Source organism: Schistocerca nitens, chromosome 6, assembly GCF_023898315.1.
Source record: "Schistocerca nitens isolate TAMUIC-IGC-003100 chromosome 6, iqSchNite1.1, whole genome shotgun sequence".
Lineage (NCBI taxonomy): Eukaryota > Metazoa > Arthropoda > Insecta > Orthoptera > Acrididae > Schistocerca > Schistocerca nitens.
The window spans coordinates 404,600,095-404,619,971 of NC_064619.1; the positions used below are offsets into that span (position 1 = coordinate 404,600,095).

The window sequence follows — 19,877 nt, forward strand, 5'->3', positions numbered from 1 at the left end:
AGGACTGGCTCTCCCAAGGCCGTCAGTAGTTCCAATGGAATGTTGTCTACTCCGGGGGCCTTGTTTCGACTCAGGTCTTTCAGTGCTCTGTCAAACTCTTCACGCAGTATCGTATCTCCCATTTCATCTTCATCTACATCCTCTTCCATTTCCATAACATTGTCCTCAAGCACATCGCCCTTGTATAGACCCTCTATATACTCCTTCCACCTTTCTGCTTTCCCTTCTTTGCTTAGAACTGGGTTTCCATCTGAGCTCTTGATATTCATACAAGTCGTTCTCTTATCTCCAAAGGTCTCTTTAATTTTCCTGTAGGCAGTATCTATCTTACCCCTAGTGAGATAAGCCTCTACATCCTTACACTTGTCCTCTACCCATCCCTGCTTAGTCATTTTGCACTTCCTGTCGATATCATTTTTGAGACGTTTGTATTCCTTTTTGCCTGCTTCATTTACTGCATTTTTATATTTTCTCCTTTCATCAATTAAATTCAATATTTCTTCTGTTACCCAAGGATTTCTACTAGCCCTTGTCTTTTTACCTACTTGATCCTCTGCTGCCTTCACTACTCCATCCCTCAAAGCTACCCATTCTTCTTCTACTGAATTTCTTTCCCCCATTCCTGTCAATTGCTCCCTTATGCTCTCCCTGAAACTCTGTACAACCTCTGGTTCTTTCAGTTTATCCAGGTCCCATCTCCTTAAATTCCCACCTTTTTGCAGTTTCTTCAGTTTTAATCTACAGGTCATAACCAATAGATTGTGGTCAGAGTCCACATCTGCCCCTGGAAATGTCTTACAATTTAAAACCTGGTTCCTAAATCTCTGTCTTACCATTATATAAACTTATGGATATATAAATAACTTATGGATATGAAACAAATACTAACAAAGAGATAGAGGGGCTGGTCAGTACTTACCTCAGCTCAGTACAGCCGATAGATACACAAGACAGAACAGAAAATTTACGTATCCTAGCTTTCGGAACTTTGTTCCTTCGTCAGGGAGGAGAGAGGGGAAAAAAAGGGGAAGAAGGGAAAGTGGATTCAGTTGCTCATAACTCAGGTTACTAAGCAACAGGGGGAAGGTAAACAGGGAGGGTAGCAAAGATGGAGGCATGGGTGTCAGAGGGAAGCCAAAGACATTCTACTGTAAGTACTGTGCCAGTTTCACACCAAAGAGGATGCATACAGAAGTAAAGAGGTATATGGTATAAAGATAAACACAACTATGTAGGATGAAAAGATGTGTGAATGGCTAAAGAGGAAAGGGAAAGAGGAGAAGACTGAAGAGTAAATGGGAGTGAGGTTGGTTAACGTAGGTTCAGTCCAGGGGGATGGCGGGATGAAAGGATGTGTTGGAGTGCAAGTTCCCATCTCCGCAGTTCCGAGGGACTGGTGTTGGGTAGGAGAAGCCAAATGGCACGTAAGGTGTAGCAGGTTCCTAGGTCCCTAGAATTATGCTGGAGGGTATGCTCTGCTACTGGGCATTGGACATTTCCTAGGCAGACAGTTCGTCTGTGCCCATTCATGTGCTCAGCCAGTTTAGTTGTCGTCATACCAATGTAAAAGGCTGTGCAGTGCAGGCATGTCAGCTGATAAATGACATGTGTTGTTTCACATGTGGCCCTGCCTTGAATTGTGTATGTTTTACCAGTAACGGGGCTGGAGGAGGTGGTTCTGGGGGGATGTATGGGGCTGGTTTTGCAGCGGAGTCGGTTACTGGGGTAGGAACCGCTGGGTAGAGAAGGTGGTCTGGGAATATTGTAGGGTTTGACAAGGATGTTACGGAGGTTATGGGGGCGATGAAAGACAACTCTGGGTGGTGTGGGGAGAATATCGTCAAGGGCTTGACTTGAGAAAGTCATATCCCTGGTGGAGTAATTTGTTGATGTATTCGAGGCCAAGATAATATTGGGTGACAAGGGGGTGCTTCTGTGTGGTCTGGGGGTAGGAACATTGTTGTTGGACGGGGAGGAATGTATTGCTCGGGAGATCTGTTTGTGGATAAGATCTGCAGGATAGTTACAGGAGAGGAAAGCACTGGTCAGGTTATTGGTTTAATTGTTGAGGGATTCGTCACTAGAGCAGATATGTTTGCCACGAATACCTAGGCTGTAGGGAAGGGAGCGTTTGATGTGGAATGGATGGCAGCTATCAAAGTGAAGGTACTGTTGTTTGTTTGTGGGTTTGATGTGGACAGAGGTGTGGATGTGAGCTTCAACAAGATGAAGGTCAACATCCAGGAAGGTGGCTTGGGTTTTGGAGAAGGAACAGGTGAAATTCAGATTCGAAAAGGAGTTGGGGTTATGGAGGAAATTAAGGAGTGTTTCTTCAAAATGAGTCCAGACCACAAAGTTGTCATCTAATAACCTATACCAGGCCAGGGGAAGCAGCTGTTGGGTCTTCAGGAAAGCCTCTTCCATGCGGCCCATGAAGAGGTTGGCATAGGACAGAGCCATTCTGGTTCCCATGGCCATTCCCGATTTGTTTGTAGGTATATATGGCAGCATAAGAAAGTCAAAAACTGATCTTTACCGTCCATCATGCCAGGCGTGTGCAGGAATTATTAGCTTGTTAGTACAAACAAGCAGCTTCAGTATCAAACAAAGGATGAGGATAAAGACTGCAATTGACAGAGCGCACGATGAAGCTTTTTTATCCGCACGGTGGCATAAGGTATTGCCATAGACTATGCGATCAGCCAGATAAGTGTATTTCGCATCTTGCATCAACATAAATGCCACTTATTTCATCAATCACCACACAGGCACTGAGGACATGATTTCAAACATCATATAAGATTTCATCTGTTTCCTCTGCAGCACCCAAGAGGTGACACGACATTTTTATGTGTGCTCTTTACTAATGATGCAACATTTACATAACACGGTAATGTAAATTTACGCAATGTGCACAAGTGGGTAGCTAAATATCCACACTGGCTTTATCAAGTACAACACCAACAACTATGGAGCATAAACGTATAGTGCAGCATCATATGGAATTCCACTGCAGGACCCTAACTTGATCTCTCACATGTTAAATGGAAATTCAAAGGCACAATTTCTTATGAACATTCACACTGTTCTAGAAGAGGTACAACTTCACAAGCAAAAGTGTACGTCGATCCAACACGAAGACTTCCCAGCTCACTCTTCCTGTGTTGCAATGCAAATAATTAATAAAATGTTTCTTTATCGTTGGATAGGATGGAATCCAGCAATACAATGACCAGCTAGGTCCCCTGATTTGACTGCTCTTGATTCCTTTCTATTGGAGCTTTGAAAGATGCAGTCTATCATGAAACCCCAACTATGCCAGATGATACATGCCGTCAAATTGCCACAGCATGCAAGGGTATATCATCCTATGCAGCTTCATCTGTTCACCTATCTCTCAAATGGTGATTGCAAATGTGCCTTGCAGTCGATGGTAAACATTTTTGAGCACATGCTTAAGTAAAGTGTAAAACTATGTTATCAGAACAGTATTTATTTTCTGGATGACATGTTGTCCATCATTTTGAATAACATATTTAATTTATTTAAAGTGTATTCAGTCTAATTACAATTTCAAATAGTACCTATAGGCATATTTGTCTGACAGCAGGTGTATTACCTTCAAGAAGCACTCAATTGCCTCCAGGCGAAGAGAGGTCAACGTTGTTTTTCCAAATCTAAGAAGGTTAATGCTGCAGTTTCTTTTTCTCTATGAATAGGGTAGTTTATGACTAGGAAGTATGAATGACCAATGTTTTTGTTTTGGCTTTGACAAGTAAGCAGCAACAAGGAGAATTTAAAGGGAAAACTATCTGATGAAACTATAGACATTAAAAAAAAAAAAATTGAGGTTTTATCTTAGTAGCATAGGCCTGTCTTGCTGCATATAACAACACAGCCTGGCATGAGAGTTCAGCTTGGTAATGTTCACACCACAACAGCCAACGCTGGCTGCACTACTTTCCAGTTTTAGTACAGTTGTCAGATTCTTTTGTGAAAGATTTCAATGACAATATTAACAAATGCTACACAAATGTAATTGTCTTCCCAAAAGCTATTGAATACAGTTATGAATCATATACAGTTTCATTAAAAAACATGCCTGTTTCAATGCCTTGGTTGATACCAGAGTTCAGAGCATTATACACACAAAACTTTCCCTGCCTCTCAGGAAACTGTCAATTGGAGAAAACTTTGTTTAGATACGTGAAACCAGTCACAAGATAAAAGGGGTGTTACATCTTACATGAATCGCCCTCTATACATATTGAATGTCCTTTTTTTCATTTCAGACTCCAATTCTAAGCTCTGAAATTAACTTCTTCATGACAAAGTGTATCAACAATTCACATAATTTAGCTGAAAAACAGCATTTGATGTTTAACAGTGATAGAGACTCAAAAAAGTTATATACTTACTGACAGCTTGCAGCCTCGAGCCTGGCCGTACAATAGGTTGGTCTGGGGGAGCCGGCTCACTTGGCGGTGGAGGTGGTCTGATCTGTGCCCGGCGTGTCTGTTGTGCATTTTCAGGTACTTTCTGTGCGGCTGCTGACACAGGAAGAGGAAAAGGTGCACGTATGGGTGTAGCGGCTTGAGAAGGTGCTGGGGTAGGTGCAGGAGGTCGTGCCGGAGCTTGCCGCCTAGTTGCTGGTGTTGCCGATGCAGGCAGGGCTGGTGCAGGGTAATTAGGCGGTGGTTTCGTAGGCATTCTTGAAGGTAAATTCCGCTGACCTTGTACCATCACCGAATGTCGTACATCCGGTTCTGCAATATAAACAGCAAGAATGCAAACAGTTATTCAAAAAATGTATAACATAACCTACTTCAAATCACTAAGAGGTGATCACATGGAAAATTCATTTTGTAATTTTTTATGTTATGGCAGTGAAGTTCAGAACTCAAATAGCAGTGTCTGAAAACAATTTGATGCAACTCTCAAAAATTCTCAAGTAAATTGACTTTGAGGTTTTCCATGGGCCTGTAACACTGTAAAGTAAGGTAGGTTTTTCAACAGGTGGCCTGGCTTTGTGGTAGAATATTTGTCCGTTATGTGGGGGCCCTGAGTTTCAATTACTGATCAATGCAATTTTGCGGACACCAGTGCATGTTCTATGAACATTTCCATGAAGCATACAATACATAATGATGGAGAGGGACAACAGTAGCACTCAGGACTGGTAATCATTGGTACAAGTCTGATTTTGGTCATAATCCTTTTTCGTCCAACCACCCGTCCCCATTCAAATACGTACATCATTTTAAATATAAAATTCATAAATTAACATATACCTAAATGTCATTTTTACTACTTACATATTGCACACAAAATTATAGTTTTCAATGCAAATATACATTCACAATTACTGACCTTTCGTAAAAGATTGTTAACAAAGCTTGTTTCAGTTAAAAAACATTACAACTTAAATTTCTGTTTGTCTTTATATACTTTCACATCATGGGAATGCTGATAGAACGTGCACCTTTAAAAATTTACACAGCTGGGAAACAAACCTAGACTGCCCCTGTGGCAGGTAAGCATTCTACCATACAGCCATGCAGACCACTGAAAAAAATTACCTCACTTTAGGATGTTCAAGATGCTCAGAAAACTTTGAAGTTCATTTTCTCGGGAATTTTATAGAGTTGCATCAAAGTACTTTGGGATACTGACACTTGAGTTCTGAAATTCACATACCGCAAATATAAAAAAATATAAAAATCCAACTGATGTGTGGTCTCCTTGTAAGTGTATCAAGCTGACAACCTCCAGGGATACAGCACAGATCAGACAGAGGAAATAATAAAACAACCAGCACTACAATTTGAGGCATTACTACAAACAACTATGAACTATTGTGTTAGACAAAATTTGCTACAAACAAGAAGCAAGTAACAATGAAATTTAATATTTACACCAATATATAAGAATAGTTTATAGCCCATATGTCAGAAGGTCACAATACACCACTTTGAAGAAAACTGTCATCTCTATTTATCTATATGTATTAACATTTTATGAAACTGCAGTACAAGTACATATTAATCTTATCACTATCACTTTTATTTTGAGTGAAAGACAACATCTGGTTATTTTAATCAATGTCATAACCAGCAGTAACACCATGAAAAAGTACATCTCGTTATTTCATTTTCCAAGTGTCCCACTGGTATTTTGATATACGACCTCTATGTCCTAGTGGTATAATTACAGGTATGTGACATTTCAGAACATTATTCCAAGTGACAAACTTTTTACCATTAAGTGCAAATTCAAGTGCCTTATGTGATAGTCACACTGCTACTCTTCCTTCTGATACAGCACAAAATAATTTTTGCACAAATAATCAATGTTTAAAAAATTGATGTAACTGCATATATAAAAACTCTACTCATCATCCAGCAGCAGGAGAAAACTTATATGAAGATTAAAAAGCTTTCTGAGAAACTGACTCCTTCTGGCAGAAGGGTTGAAAGGGTGGAAGAGGGATGAAGGAAAAGGACTGTCAAGTTTAGGAGACAGGGACAGTTCAGAAAAGTTGCCCAGAACACCAGGTCAAGAAAGTCTTGCAAGATGGAATGAGAAGGAAATATTGATTGCTGTGGGCTGTACCTATTGAGATTTGAAAGCCTGAGATTGCACATTTCTTAATTTTTGTACAGGCTTCCTACTGCCACCACTTGGTAAGCACATTTTTTATCAATCTATTTACATTATAATTTTTGCACAAAGGAAATTTACACATGGTACATAAGGTCTTTGTTTTAGTTCCCTTCTTTCAGAAACTTTCTCCCTCGTTGCCAATGAAATATTCCCTTCATTGTCCCTACCACCACAGACTTCCACATCTTATTCATGACCACTTTCCATGTCACAATATCCTCATAATTCTATTCTACATTTGTTCTTCTTCAGTATCAGTTATTGTTTCGGCAGAGCTATCTTTGATCTTAAACATCAGTTCAGAAACACTTTGGTATGTACTATCCTCTCTTGCTTTCTGAAATGGCTGCTTGAGGCAAACAATATCTTCATCTATATAAGGTTTTGATGCATAACTTGGTTTCTCTGATCAGTTGAACTACAAATTTTATGGGATAAGCTGGCATCCACTGTGCAAAATAGAATATTTGATGGCCCTATTTCCCAAAGATGCATGATATGACCAATAATTTGAGAAATTTGGAACCTTGTTGTATGACTCCATATGTTATGGATATAAGAGAACTATGAGGAAATATCTGCTGAAACAAATCTAGGTCACTGGAAAACCTATCAACTTTCTGACAAAAAATAGAAGGAATACATTTGTTAGTAACAGAAATTCTTTGTTTGAAAGAGGGATTTACCAATCACCACAGTACATCTGTACACATTGAGGGTCCAGCGATTCTTTGATCTCTAGCACCTCATTCTTCACTTTCATCTGTTTCATTATCTCGACTTTTACTTCAACTGCTATCTCTATGATAATCTTCATCAGCTATGCAGGTGTCACTTGTACAGTTCTCAATAAATCTTTGATTTTCATCTTCAACATACTTGAGTCTTCAACTTCCTATATCAGTGATGCCCAAATTTATTTTTCTTTGATGATCAAAATACACTTTCTAAATAACTATGATTTTCACAATCACTGAGATAAATATGTTCCTCCAAAAGAAGTCCCTTGTGAGTAGATGATTCAGATAAAAATTAAATAGTTCAAATTAGTTCAAATGATAAAACACTTAAAATAAAGAAAATGATAAAGAACAAGACATCTGCCCAGCAGAGGATCAACAACAAAACTTAAAAGATAGCTCAACCTACAGGTGCAATTTGTAATTATAAGAATTCTGAAAACCATTAGCAGGCTTCCTTTTAACAGTGGGACATTGACAGATAGCAATAACATACAGAAAATTCTCTCGTGTTCTCTGGTAATCTATTGCATGACATATACATACCAATGGTATAGTGAATGGGTTAACATAAATCACTTATTTATATCATTTAGAGGATGGATTAACTTATAATTTCAAATCACACTACGACTTAAAATGTTCAGATGATAATTACAAAGATGGCGGACAGTGCAGTGTATCGTATTGAGAATGCTCTTATGATGATCGGAAAAGTGGCAGAAGAAGGAGGATATATGAAGAAGGAAATGAAGAACAACTTACTAGAGGCGGTGAGTGAAATAAGAAAATGTTTAGAATCTTTGAAAAACGAAAGTAAAGCAAATAAGGTGGAGAATAGGAATCCTACAAGAGAGGTTAGGAACATCCAACAAGAGACGAGCGCGGGAGAAGACAGCTGCACTGGTGGACAACTAGCGACATCTATTGGAGAAACTCAGGAAACTGCACATACCGTACAGTGGCCTGCTGGGCACGTAGCGACATCTATTGGCGAAACACAGGAAACAGCACATAGCGGACAGTGGACTGCTAGTCACCTAGTGACATCTATTGGCGAAACGCAGGAAACAGCACATAGCAGACAGAGACAGACGGAAGAGACACCTACGGGATCTGAGAAGAACTTCAACGGAGACATCGGTGTGGGTAGCTTTCTGGAAAAAGCAAAAAAAGACGGAAATGCGAGAACTGAGGCATAAAGTGGAGGAGATAACTGATTTCCTAAAAAACCAACTAGGGATATTAATACAAGAGCAAATAAAGAAAACTCTAGAAAAGGAAAGCCACCTAGACGCAGAGAAAACCAAAACTGATGGAAACAACATACAAACTAAATACAACAAAGTTAAACCAGAGGGAACGACAATATACAGAAATCCTCTGCTCCAGCAACAAAATCAGTTACAAGTCCAAATCAATGCACATGAGCAACATAATAAAACCCGAAATCAGGTTAATGAAATAGAGGAACCGACTTGTGGCAGGGAGGAGCTGGTACAGAAGAAACAAGAGTAATTATAAAACCATAATGGGTATCAAAAAAGATGAAGAAATGCAAGCAGCAGAAACGACAGCGTGGCTATACATCGGTAACTTAAAGAGAACCACCACAACTGCTACAGTAGTGAAATACCTTAACAAGAACGGAATACTGGGACAACTAGAATGTGAAGAACTGCGCACACTGGGCGACAAAAAAGCTTTCAAAGTAGGCATTCCGTTTGAAAAGCTACAAATCACACAAGAACCAGAATTCTGGCCGGAAAACATAAAAGTACGTCGATTTCGTTTCCCAAGATGATCAATGGAAGAGGGAGCAGAGCTCAACTAAACTAAGAAGAAAACCAGAAGAGCAAGAAATAAAAGCAGTATTGTGGAAAACAGAGGGAGTAAAAAGTGCTCTTAACCTAGCACCAACAGACATTCTGCAAAACTCGGACCTTGCAATTCTAACAGAAACCTTCCTGATAGACAGCTGGCAACATAAAGATTTCTATAATTATCACCTAATGGCAAAGAAGGGAGAAAGAGGACGACCCATGGGAGGAATATCTATCCTACTGAAACCCTGGATGACGCCCACCAAAAAAATCATAAAACAAGAAAATAGTATGCTAATAGAAGCGGCAAACATAAATATAATTGCAGCCTATTTTAAACCGCACACAAATGCTGTAGCAATAATTGACGAAATAGTCACACTCATCAAACAATGCGACAGCAAACCCACCATTATTGCAGGCGATCTCAACTGCAGAATAGACACAGAAAACTATAAAACAAAACTAGTCGTTGAAACCCTAGAAGAAGATGGTTTCACCCTACTTAACGATAGACAGATACCTACATACATATGCCACAATGGGAAGAGCACCATTGATATCGCATTAACAAGAGGAGACATAGAAGGAAGTATTCAACCAATATGGCATGACTCCATTACTCCTATACGAAAGCACATTCCAATGAAGATAAAAATAAATATTGTCACGTCACCGCCAGCAAGAAAGACCCACCAAATCACACAAAGAAAAATTGATATAGAAAAATTAACAAACGAGCAAGAACAATTAACAGAAATAGAAACTTTCATAGAGGAAGGAGACCTCGAAAAAGCAACAGACCAAATAGAAGACGTCCTAAAAAATTCAGTGATACAAACAACCCCCAAAACAAGGATGGCCAAACGATGGTTCGATGCTGAATGCTACAGCAAAAGGAACACTGTTCTAAGAATCCTCCACAGACTAAGAAACCAGCATGACGAGGAAACATACAAACTGTACGCAGAAGAGAGGAGAATCTACAAAAAACTAATAGAAGAGAAGAAAAAAGAATACATAGAAAGTGAGGCAAAAAGAGAAGCGGATGAAGCAGAGAAAGACCCATACATAGCAGCAAGACCAAGAAAAATGGCTCATACACCAAATATAGACCTGAAGGAATGGGAAGACCACTTCAGTAAGATACTGAACAAACGAGGACTCAAAACAACCCCAAGGAAAGAAAAACAACATCAAACTAAGGAAAAAGACAATACATGGGATCCCCTAAATGAAGATGATGTGAAAGAAGTAATAAAAGCACTGAAGAATAAGAAAGCAGCAGGACCTGATAATATATATAATGAACATATAAAAGATGCAAAAGAGGCCCTCCAACACATATGGACCAAACTGTTTAACAAATGCCTGGAACTTGGAAGAATTCCGACACAATGGAGACACTCGACAATAAAAGTTCTCTACAAAGGTAGAGGAGACCCAATGGACCCAAACAAGTACACAGGCATAGCCCTGGAAAATACTCAATTCAAGATGTTTTCAAAAATAATAACACAAAAAATCCAAGACTCTGTGGACAGTCATCTCCCAGAACGACAAATGGGTTTCAGATCTGGAAGATCAACACTTAAGGCAGTCAGGCTTCTTCTAAACAACATCGATGATGCGCTACAAAAGAAACAAATGTTCTACACAGTGTTCATAGACTTTACCAAAGCCTTTGACCTATTGGAAAGAGAGCTCATAGTCCGAAAACTGGAAAACACAATGGGAGAAGATAGCGTATGGGCAAGAATAATCAAATCAATCCTCGAATACAACTTAATTACAGTATCAGACAACCTCTCTTTTTCGAACCCCATTCTGCAATCGAACGGAGTCTTACAGGGTGACCCAATGAGCCCTTTGCTGTACATTCTTGCCACTGACGAAGTACTCCGAATTGGAGAAAATGAAGAAGATGTGTATGTATATGCATATGCTGACGACATAGCCGTAGGTTCAACAGATATACAGAAGCTGCAGAGAATCATTGAGAAAATAGACAGATGGTGCAGTGAACACAAACTACACATAAACATAACAAAGACAGAAATGGTAATTTTCAGAAAAGGAGGCAAAACACCCAAGAATGCGGAAATCAGTATCAGAGGACAAAAAATAAAAATCTCATCAGACTTTAAATACCTAGGAGTGACATTGCAACCAACAGCCAAATGCTTCACAAAACATACAACAGAACGTGCAGCCCAAGCAATAATAGCAATACAGGACATCAAAAACATCCGCCTACTCAGTCTAGAAACAGCCATGAAATTATTCAACACAAAAATCTTGCCAATCCTGGCCTATGGGATGGAGGTTATATGGGACCACCTGACAGAAAAAAATCTAGAAACACTAGAAAAGGTAAAATCGACCTATCTAAAAAGAGCACTAGGTCTCTCAAAGACAACAAGATCTAGACTAGTGTACCTGCTAGCGAGAGAGACATTCCTAATTGAAGACATGAGACTTCGATATATGATGCCACACACCAGGGCTTCCAGAAAGCAACTGAAGATCATGGAGGACAAACGAGAAAAAATATGGCCGGAGTTTTATGGCACCGAAGCAATGACGAACCGCTCATGGACAGCACCAAACTTCGAACAGCGACATGTCATAACTAGACTTTCTATTCACGGCTTTCATCATCTAATCTGCAAGAACAAAACTTATCATGACCCAACCGCAACATGTGTATGTGAACTGTGTAACGAAGCCTGTGAACGATATCACATAGAACTGTGCAGTAAAAGAGTGAAATCGATAAATGAATATGCAAAAATGTAAAATGTAAATGTAAAATATTAAGCAAAGTAACTGTATATGGCTATTTGGCTGCAATTTTATTAAATAAAAAAATGTTCAGATAATTTAAGCTGTGCTTAATCTAAGAGAGTTGGCGTGCGCTCATTCTAGAATATACTGACATCAATAATGTTCTGAAACTAGAACACTGAACAGTTTGTGTACCTTACTTACAAATTACCAATCATTCTACTTTTTACTGCCCTATGAAAGATTGTTGACACAAAATAAGCTAAACTGACATGTTTATCAACATGCAAAATATTTTCAGATGAAACTTACAAGTGTTCTCAGTTAAAATCTAAAAATATACCGTATTTGTATGATTACAGGGACATCAAAGAAAAAATTAAAAATGTGTTACTAGTGATTTAAATCATGTACATACACCTCATATAATATTTCTGTTATTATTATTAGTGTTATTAATATCGTATTTCAATGACAGTGGCCAGTCTGCTTGCAATGTATCTTAAAAGTTTTGATTGTTACAGGCAATGCATACTAAGAGGAACATAGTGAAAGTATTATAAATGAAAGTCTTTTATTGTATTTTTCAATATCTAGTCAAACCAAAAGCTGAAAAATACAATAAGAGAATTTCATACAAGCTTTGACACTCGTTTTTCTTGTGCAAGAACCTTGTGGATCTAAAAAAAATTCTACTGTAGCCTCAACCCATTATTGGTAAGTTGGCCTAATGCAACAGATTGTGGAAGTCTTGTCACAGAGAGGAAAATGTTTCCAGTATCTCTGTGACATTTTCCTCATCTATCAGAAATGAAATTGAAAGATTGCATGTTTGTTGCAAATGAAATTCGAAAATTGGTGCTTGATTCCCATTTTAAATAAAAAATGACAAAATGATACCCAAGCCCCTAACTCAACAGGTTATTACTAAGTTTCCAGGCATGAAAAACAACCCACATTAAACTTCTGTTTCAGATAACACACTTGAAAAGTTCACTTTGTTTTGCTTTTAATAAGCCTCAAGATTAATTTTTGAAATGTTAACTTGATTTTTTCATCTCAATATTTGAGTGAAATCAGTGAGGCACAAAGGCTTTTTATCAAGATGTCAAAATGATTCAAAGATAGTATCAGAGTTGCTGGAATACCAATATGATGGAAGACTAATGTAGCTCACTGCACCACGACTTATTACAGGTAATTCATTAAAGAAAAATTTATATTAGATACTTTAAGGAGAAGAGGAAAGGAAATATAAGCCAAAGGACACATGATTCCTGCCTAATAAAGTGTTGTTTTCATGTCAATCTTTCACATAAAACCTTTATTCATATTGAAAATTATTTTTTGTATTGTAATTATAAGTGCTTTGCTAATTTTTCTAGTTTATAGTTAAATAACATTGTGACAAAACTGTACATGGCAGGAAAAAAACTGAAATCAGCATTGATTAAATGCCCAAGAAATCAAATGACTGCATGAAGTATTGTGAAAAAATGTGTGAAAACAGCAGTGACTAGTACGATATGTACCCCGCATAACCAAACATTTTATTTTCAGTGTGGGATTATGGGTTCTTCAATGAAAAATATTTTGGATTATGTTCAGCAGTGGAAATGTGTATCATACAGACCTCATTTAGATATCAGTAATTGGTCTGTACCTTACCGGACTGTGAAGATCGATGCTGTAGCAAATTGGTCATCTGATATTCCTTTGAAGAACAGTTTTGATTCCCTCAATGATGCAGTGAAGGAAAACAAGGTTCAACAAACTACCTTCAGGAGAAGAATGGAAAGGTGAACCAATGAAGAAACACAAAAGCAACATGATGTCCCACCAGTTCCACAAAACATCAATACATGATTCTGCTATTATCAGAAATCACAACAGAGAAAAATTTAGTTTTCACTGACAGCCAGCCTGTCTTCTCACATAAATGAAGAAACTACCATGCACGCAATTGGATCCAACAAGCCAGACACATTGTTTGCTGCAACTTGTAAACTTATGAATTTATCAGAAGGCAGTAAGCTACTTGTCACAGATTTTATAGTGTTATCTGGAAGCTCAAACAATGTTTACAAAAACAAAATGCCTACTCCTTATCAAGAATTAAAGATATGTCTCAACCTCCTAACTCACATGACTATATTATTATTTATTATCCCACGTAGATATGATTTATCACAGTGGTCCTGAGCAAACCAGGAAACCAATGAAGCAAGCAAACATTATGAAAAAATATGCAAACACTTCAGAAATGTGTCTTTTATTGACATAAATGGTGTAGGCCATAGATTCCACACAACACATGGGTTACATCTAAACAGGTTATGAAAGAAATTGTTACTAATTTAGTGCTCAATCAAGTGGCAAATAAGCACAAACAAAATAGTCCTCTTTATCAACAAACCCAACCTGCAGAGGCTTACATACTTTACATCCCTTTTTAATAAACCATTGCTGGACTAGATCAGAAAAAATGCAAAACATAATTTATAAATAAATAAAGAAAATCCTGAAAAGACAATAATAAAACGTACCTAAATGTACCAAAAATAAGACAATTCTACTTCACATTGATTTGCAATCACTCAGTGGTAAACTTAATCAATTACAATATTGCTTGAACAAATTAACTGCAGTATATTCGGCATCAATGAACATTGGCTAAATAGTTCACAAATAGAATTGTGTGTCCCATATGAATATTCGCTGATCACAAGTTACTGCAGAACAAGTATTTCACATTGTGAGTATCAATCTATGCTAGTGACACACTACATATAAAGAACTCAGTTATAGGTGTTAGTAGTTTGTGTCTATAAGGTATATTCGATGCAGCAGCAATGGTAGTACACACACAAAAAGTTGTAATTGTCTTGCACTATCGTACACAAGGTACTGACAAAAAAACTTTTATAGATAAACCTAATATGCTAATACCATTAGCTTCAAGATGTCAACATAACAAGTTTTTCTACAGCTGGTGACATTAACATAAACATAAGGGGGGAAAAGGAAGAATGTGTCTCAATTACCATATACAATAAAATCACTTAATCTCTACTGCATCAATGAACAGTCTGCAATGCTAGTAACATGCTTGCATAACATAATTACCAATGAGGATAGAGACTGTGTAGTGTGGTCAAATTAGGAGTATCTGATAATGAAGGACTATGTCCAAAAATGAGAAAGTCACTCTCTGAGTGTACAAAAGTTTTGTAAAGTACTGAATACTAAATAAAAATAATGCTGAAAATATGATAAGGGAAGATAAATTACTGGACTAATCTTGTAAATCAACAGTTGGGAGAACTATTGATGAATTCATCCCTCTGATTGTAGACATTGTTCAATGCATACTAAATAGCACTGTCTAACCATCTATAAAAAAATATAAGTGACAGTAAATATAAACCACAAAATACAAAAATATGGTGTACACTGAGACTGAATAAAATGAGAATACTGCTTGTTAAGCTAAAGACAGATCTATTAAAAATGAGGAAGTTCAGAAAACAGACAAAAAAATTCGAAGTCAAACAAAGACAAATTAAAATAGTCAAGTGTGAAGCAAATTACAGATACATATTTAAATGAAAAAATAGTTGTAAAGTAGCATGGAATGTCATCAAAAGTGAAATAAAGATGATACTGTTCTCATAGATTCTAATGGAGCTTGGCAATTCTGAAATGGAGGACTATTTTGTAATTAATAACTGTGTCTTAAAGAGCATAGCTAATGAAACTCAACATTAGTTGCTAATTTCCAAAATAAGAACACAAAGAAAGACAACTGGAGAGAGACGAAACACTTGGGGCGGGCACCTATCAGTAAGGAAGGATAGGTATGAAACAGCATATGTCCAAAAAGAGTTACAAAGAGGCTTATTTAAGAAAAATCCATTGAGAATCATGACATAATAAAGCAAAAATGTCACTAAAAAATCTCCCACTAAAAAATAGATAAACAGAAACAAAGCATCCAACATCATTTAAGCATACACAGTCTCCTTGAACACTGAATAACATCCCGTATAAAGTTAACTGTGACTTACCATTATTTATGAAACAACTGTAAGGACACATTTGACACAAGTTAATTATATTAACAGCAACATAACACATTATGTTTAGCAGTAGGGATATAATGTAAACTACCAGGCTCCACATTCAACCAAATATATGTGATAAAACATACTTACTTGTGTTACTTGGTAAACCATGACCTATGAGCACTGTAAGTGTCTTTCCTGAAGGTTTTAGTACTGCCATGTCACCTACAGCTGCTGACACAAATTTCACCTGTCGAACACCGCCTCCACCCCATCCTTCCTTCTTCACTTTAAATTCGAGGCTGCAACATCATAAAGTAACAAATTCTTTATAGAATATCAGTTGTTGAACATTAAGTCAAAAGATATAAACTGCTAAATATTTATTAGTGAATTATCAGACACCAACAAGAAACAGCTTCGTAATTCTTGGAAAAAGATTCCTTCATCACCATGGAAGCATGCACAGGAGAAAAATGCAGAAATGTAGTACAGAAGGTACAGGTATGGGGAGAAAAAGAGCACCCAGTAAAATACTTACGTATCCAGTATGAAAGCTGTTTACAATACCAAACCAAATGTAAGTGAATTTTTTGCACCTGTGATTTCAGTTTTGTCCTTTTTCTTAAAGTAGTAGTTTGCATACATGCAAAAAAATAATACAAGAGAATGCTAAAAAGTAATGCCTCCAAATTTGATGTGTGAAAACTCTTATAGCTTTTTAGATAAAACAAATTCTACTAATATCCTGCATCTCTATTCTTCATGTCTTCATATTTATTTTCAATATAGCCACCCTGGTGCCAAACACATTTCTCCCAATGAGAGACCAGTTTTTTGATACCTTCACTGTAGAATGTTTGACCTTGTTGGCAGATATTGAAGTCCTCAAAGGTATGCTTTAAGTTCCGGAAACAGATGAAAATCAGATGAGGCCACATGATAGAGGATGATTTATGACAGTGAACCCAAGACACTGAATTGTTTCAGATGTCCCATTCCCCCTGTGTGGTCTGGCTTTGTGATGCTGAAGGAGAAAGTGCTCAGTGTGTGGAGGCCCTTTCAGTGGTTAGAAACTCAATTGCAGCATGCTGTTTCTCATGCTCTGACATAGTTATGTTACATGCCATGATGTTACATGCTACATTTTAGAAACCTCTAGTGGCAGAGGATTTCAACTTGCATCAGCAAAGCAGCAGGAAAGTCAACTGAGTAATATGAATGACAAGTAATACCGCAAATGATGAGAACAAGACAAAAAATTCAGAGGTGTTACTTCTCAATAGGCCCTCGTACATGGTAACTTCCCTCGTCCTAATGAAACACTGGATGTTCAAAATGTTCCAGACATTTCATAAATATCTTATAAATTTCAATATTTTTCTACATTTCGAAAATAATAATTAAAATGCCAGTTACTTACAGATTTGAAAATTTTATGTGCAAGTTTCTTGCTAAATGGGCTTGAAACTTTTTGTTCAAAGTAGTTAAAAATTCAGTTTTGAACACCATTTCCAAGAAGCTGTCATATTCCTCTTTCATATGAATGATTATAAAATCATCCTGCCAAAGAAAAAAACAGATATTTCAAAAGGTATATTTAGTGGTTAAAAAATGACTGTACAACTGAAATAGTACAGAAATGGAAATAAACTACATTGAAATACATTACCTGAAAAGTACTAAGTGAAACATGACTTATATTTTCCAAGTTGAGCTTCCGTTTGATAATTTCAACATATTTTCCTTTGTTTGGACCCTTTTTCACTTGCTCTCTTCCAATAAGAAATAATGAATGTGACGTCAGTACCAGATCACGACGTACGGGCTACATTAAAAAAAAAAAGATATAAATAAGCAAATAACACACCATAAGCCAATGTTGCACGAGTTACTGAGAATGAAGAAAATATATTAGTTAGGTTATAAAGACAGACCTTAAACCTCCTGTCATATTTCTTAACCACTTCAGCGAATGCAGCTTTTTCTCTGCGACCAACAAGATTCTGTAGAGAAGGTCGTAGGTCCAATCCAATATAATCACCCACAAAATTCCTATTTAGTGAATAACGTCTCCTTTCCTTCTTTCCAAAAACTAATTCTAAAAATAAAATAATGTCAGTTAGATGTGCAGACTATTCGGTTTTATTAGAAATTGTGTGCTACAGTAATGAAAAGATGTAGTTTCACTATCATTCAGCTTACTGACCTGCAGCTTCATTTTTCTGTTTCTCATTCTGTCTACGGGCAAAATATTTCTTAAATGCCTTCTGGATAACCCTTGCATACTGATTGTACCTTCTCTCTCTAAGGTCTTCCAGCATAAATAACTACAAAAAAAGAAAGATCAACAACTTAAAACTGCTTTAAACATTCAGTAATCATTACTTACTAGAACTAACATCTGTAAAATATAACAAATATCTGCAAATGAATCCATTTTTATTTTATTTTTATTACCATCTATACCAAATGGATACCTCCAACCTTGAGTTCTCCTCTGATATACATAAATTTCCTCCTAATATTCCCTTAATATTTGTTGTTATATCATCTTTGTTCATGGAGATCTGCATCAAACCCGTCTCAGGACTGAAGACCACAACAACAACAACAACAACATCATCATCTTTGTTTGTTTCTTCAGCATACATTATGTAGTCACATTTGATTTTGTTGTTTATACATATATTTAGGAACACAGTATTATTTCAAAAAATAAAAATGAGAATATATGCAAAAAACTGATAAAAGGTCAGATATAAAGATGGAAATACATGTACAAAGTACGACCAAGACAACTAGGAATATTATAAAGAGACAATGTTAAAATAGCCTTATTTGCATGAAAAAATATTCTGTGGGACAGTCAGGAGAAATGTCATGTGGGGGTGAAGGGGGGAGAGAGATGGAGGAGGTCTCAATTGTGGAACCACTGTAAGCTATAGCAGACCATTATCAAAAATTTAGATATGTCCAATCTAAAGCTGAACTGAAAAAAAGAGTGAAATTTATCTGTTCAATTACACTCTCATGCTACGATAAATCAGCATCAGTGTATTGTAAAAACTTGTGGTGCCTTCGGACAAGTAACAGCTGAAAATGGAATGTTTTCCAGGTATCTTTACGAGGAAGATCATTTGTTACTAACAGTGAGTAACATGCTGACCAAATTGTCAGAAGCATAATTTTCAGAGCAGCAACTGTGAACACCAAACTGTATTCTGCTGCAACATTAGTTTCGACATAAGAAAGCAGTGTACCACAGCAATGCCCATTTTTCACAATACTTTTTTTTCAGACAGCTGAAGGAAGCCAGAAAATTTAATAATAATGGTAATAAGCTGTATATTAATGATTATTAGCCAGTGGTACATCAAGTAACATGCCACAGCCGTAGCCATAGCATACAAATGTACTTGAGTGTGTTCGCAGAAGTGAGCACCTTAACCAATTACAAGTTGAATTCCAGAAGACCATATGGGCATATGGGCAGAGACAAGTTTTAATGATTCAAAACACCACATAAATATACATATTTAAACTATGATACAGGTTCAATAACAAAAGATTAATCGCCCCTAGAGAAATCGATAGAATCATCATTTAATACCATGAAATTCCACCCATGAACTTGATACCTGCCTGGATCCAGTTAGGAAGTGAGTCCACAAGGTTGCGCAGGTACGTTGTATAGAGGTTAAGCCACTCACTGAGGCTTTGGTCATGCAGTTCCACCAAATTGTGGGGATGCTGATGTCGGCATTTTATCTGCTGTTCCAACGTGTCCCACAGATTTT

At 37.1% G+C, this 19,877-nt stretch overlaps 1 protein-coding gene across 1 annotated transcript in view; it reads right to left on the reverse strand.

The window, feature by feature from the left end:
• Positions 1-19,877, reverse strand: part of LOC126263654 (unconventional myosin-Ie-like) — a 390,931-nt gene that overhangs the window by 34,456 nt on the left and 336,598 nt on the right. Inside the window, exons 16-21 of the mRNA XM_049960758.1 lie at positions 18,287-18,407; positions 18,015-18,178; positions 17,750-17,905; positions 17,501-17,640; positions 16,228-16,379; positions 4,419-4,766 (exon numbers count right to left, since the gene is read on the reverse strand). Of these exons, the coding sequence (XP_049816715.1) occupies positions 4,419-4,766; positions 16,228-16,379; positions 17,501-17,640; positions 17,750-17,905; positions 18,015-18,178; positions 18,287-18,407 (1,081 nt within the window). The remainder of the gene's footprint in view (positions 1-4,418; positions 4,767-16,227; positions 16,380-17,500; positions 17,641-17,749; positions 17,906-18,014; positions 18,179-18,286; positions 18,408-19,877) is intronic.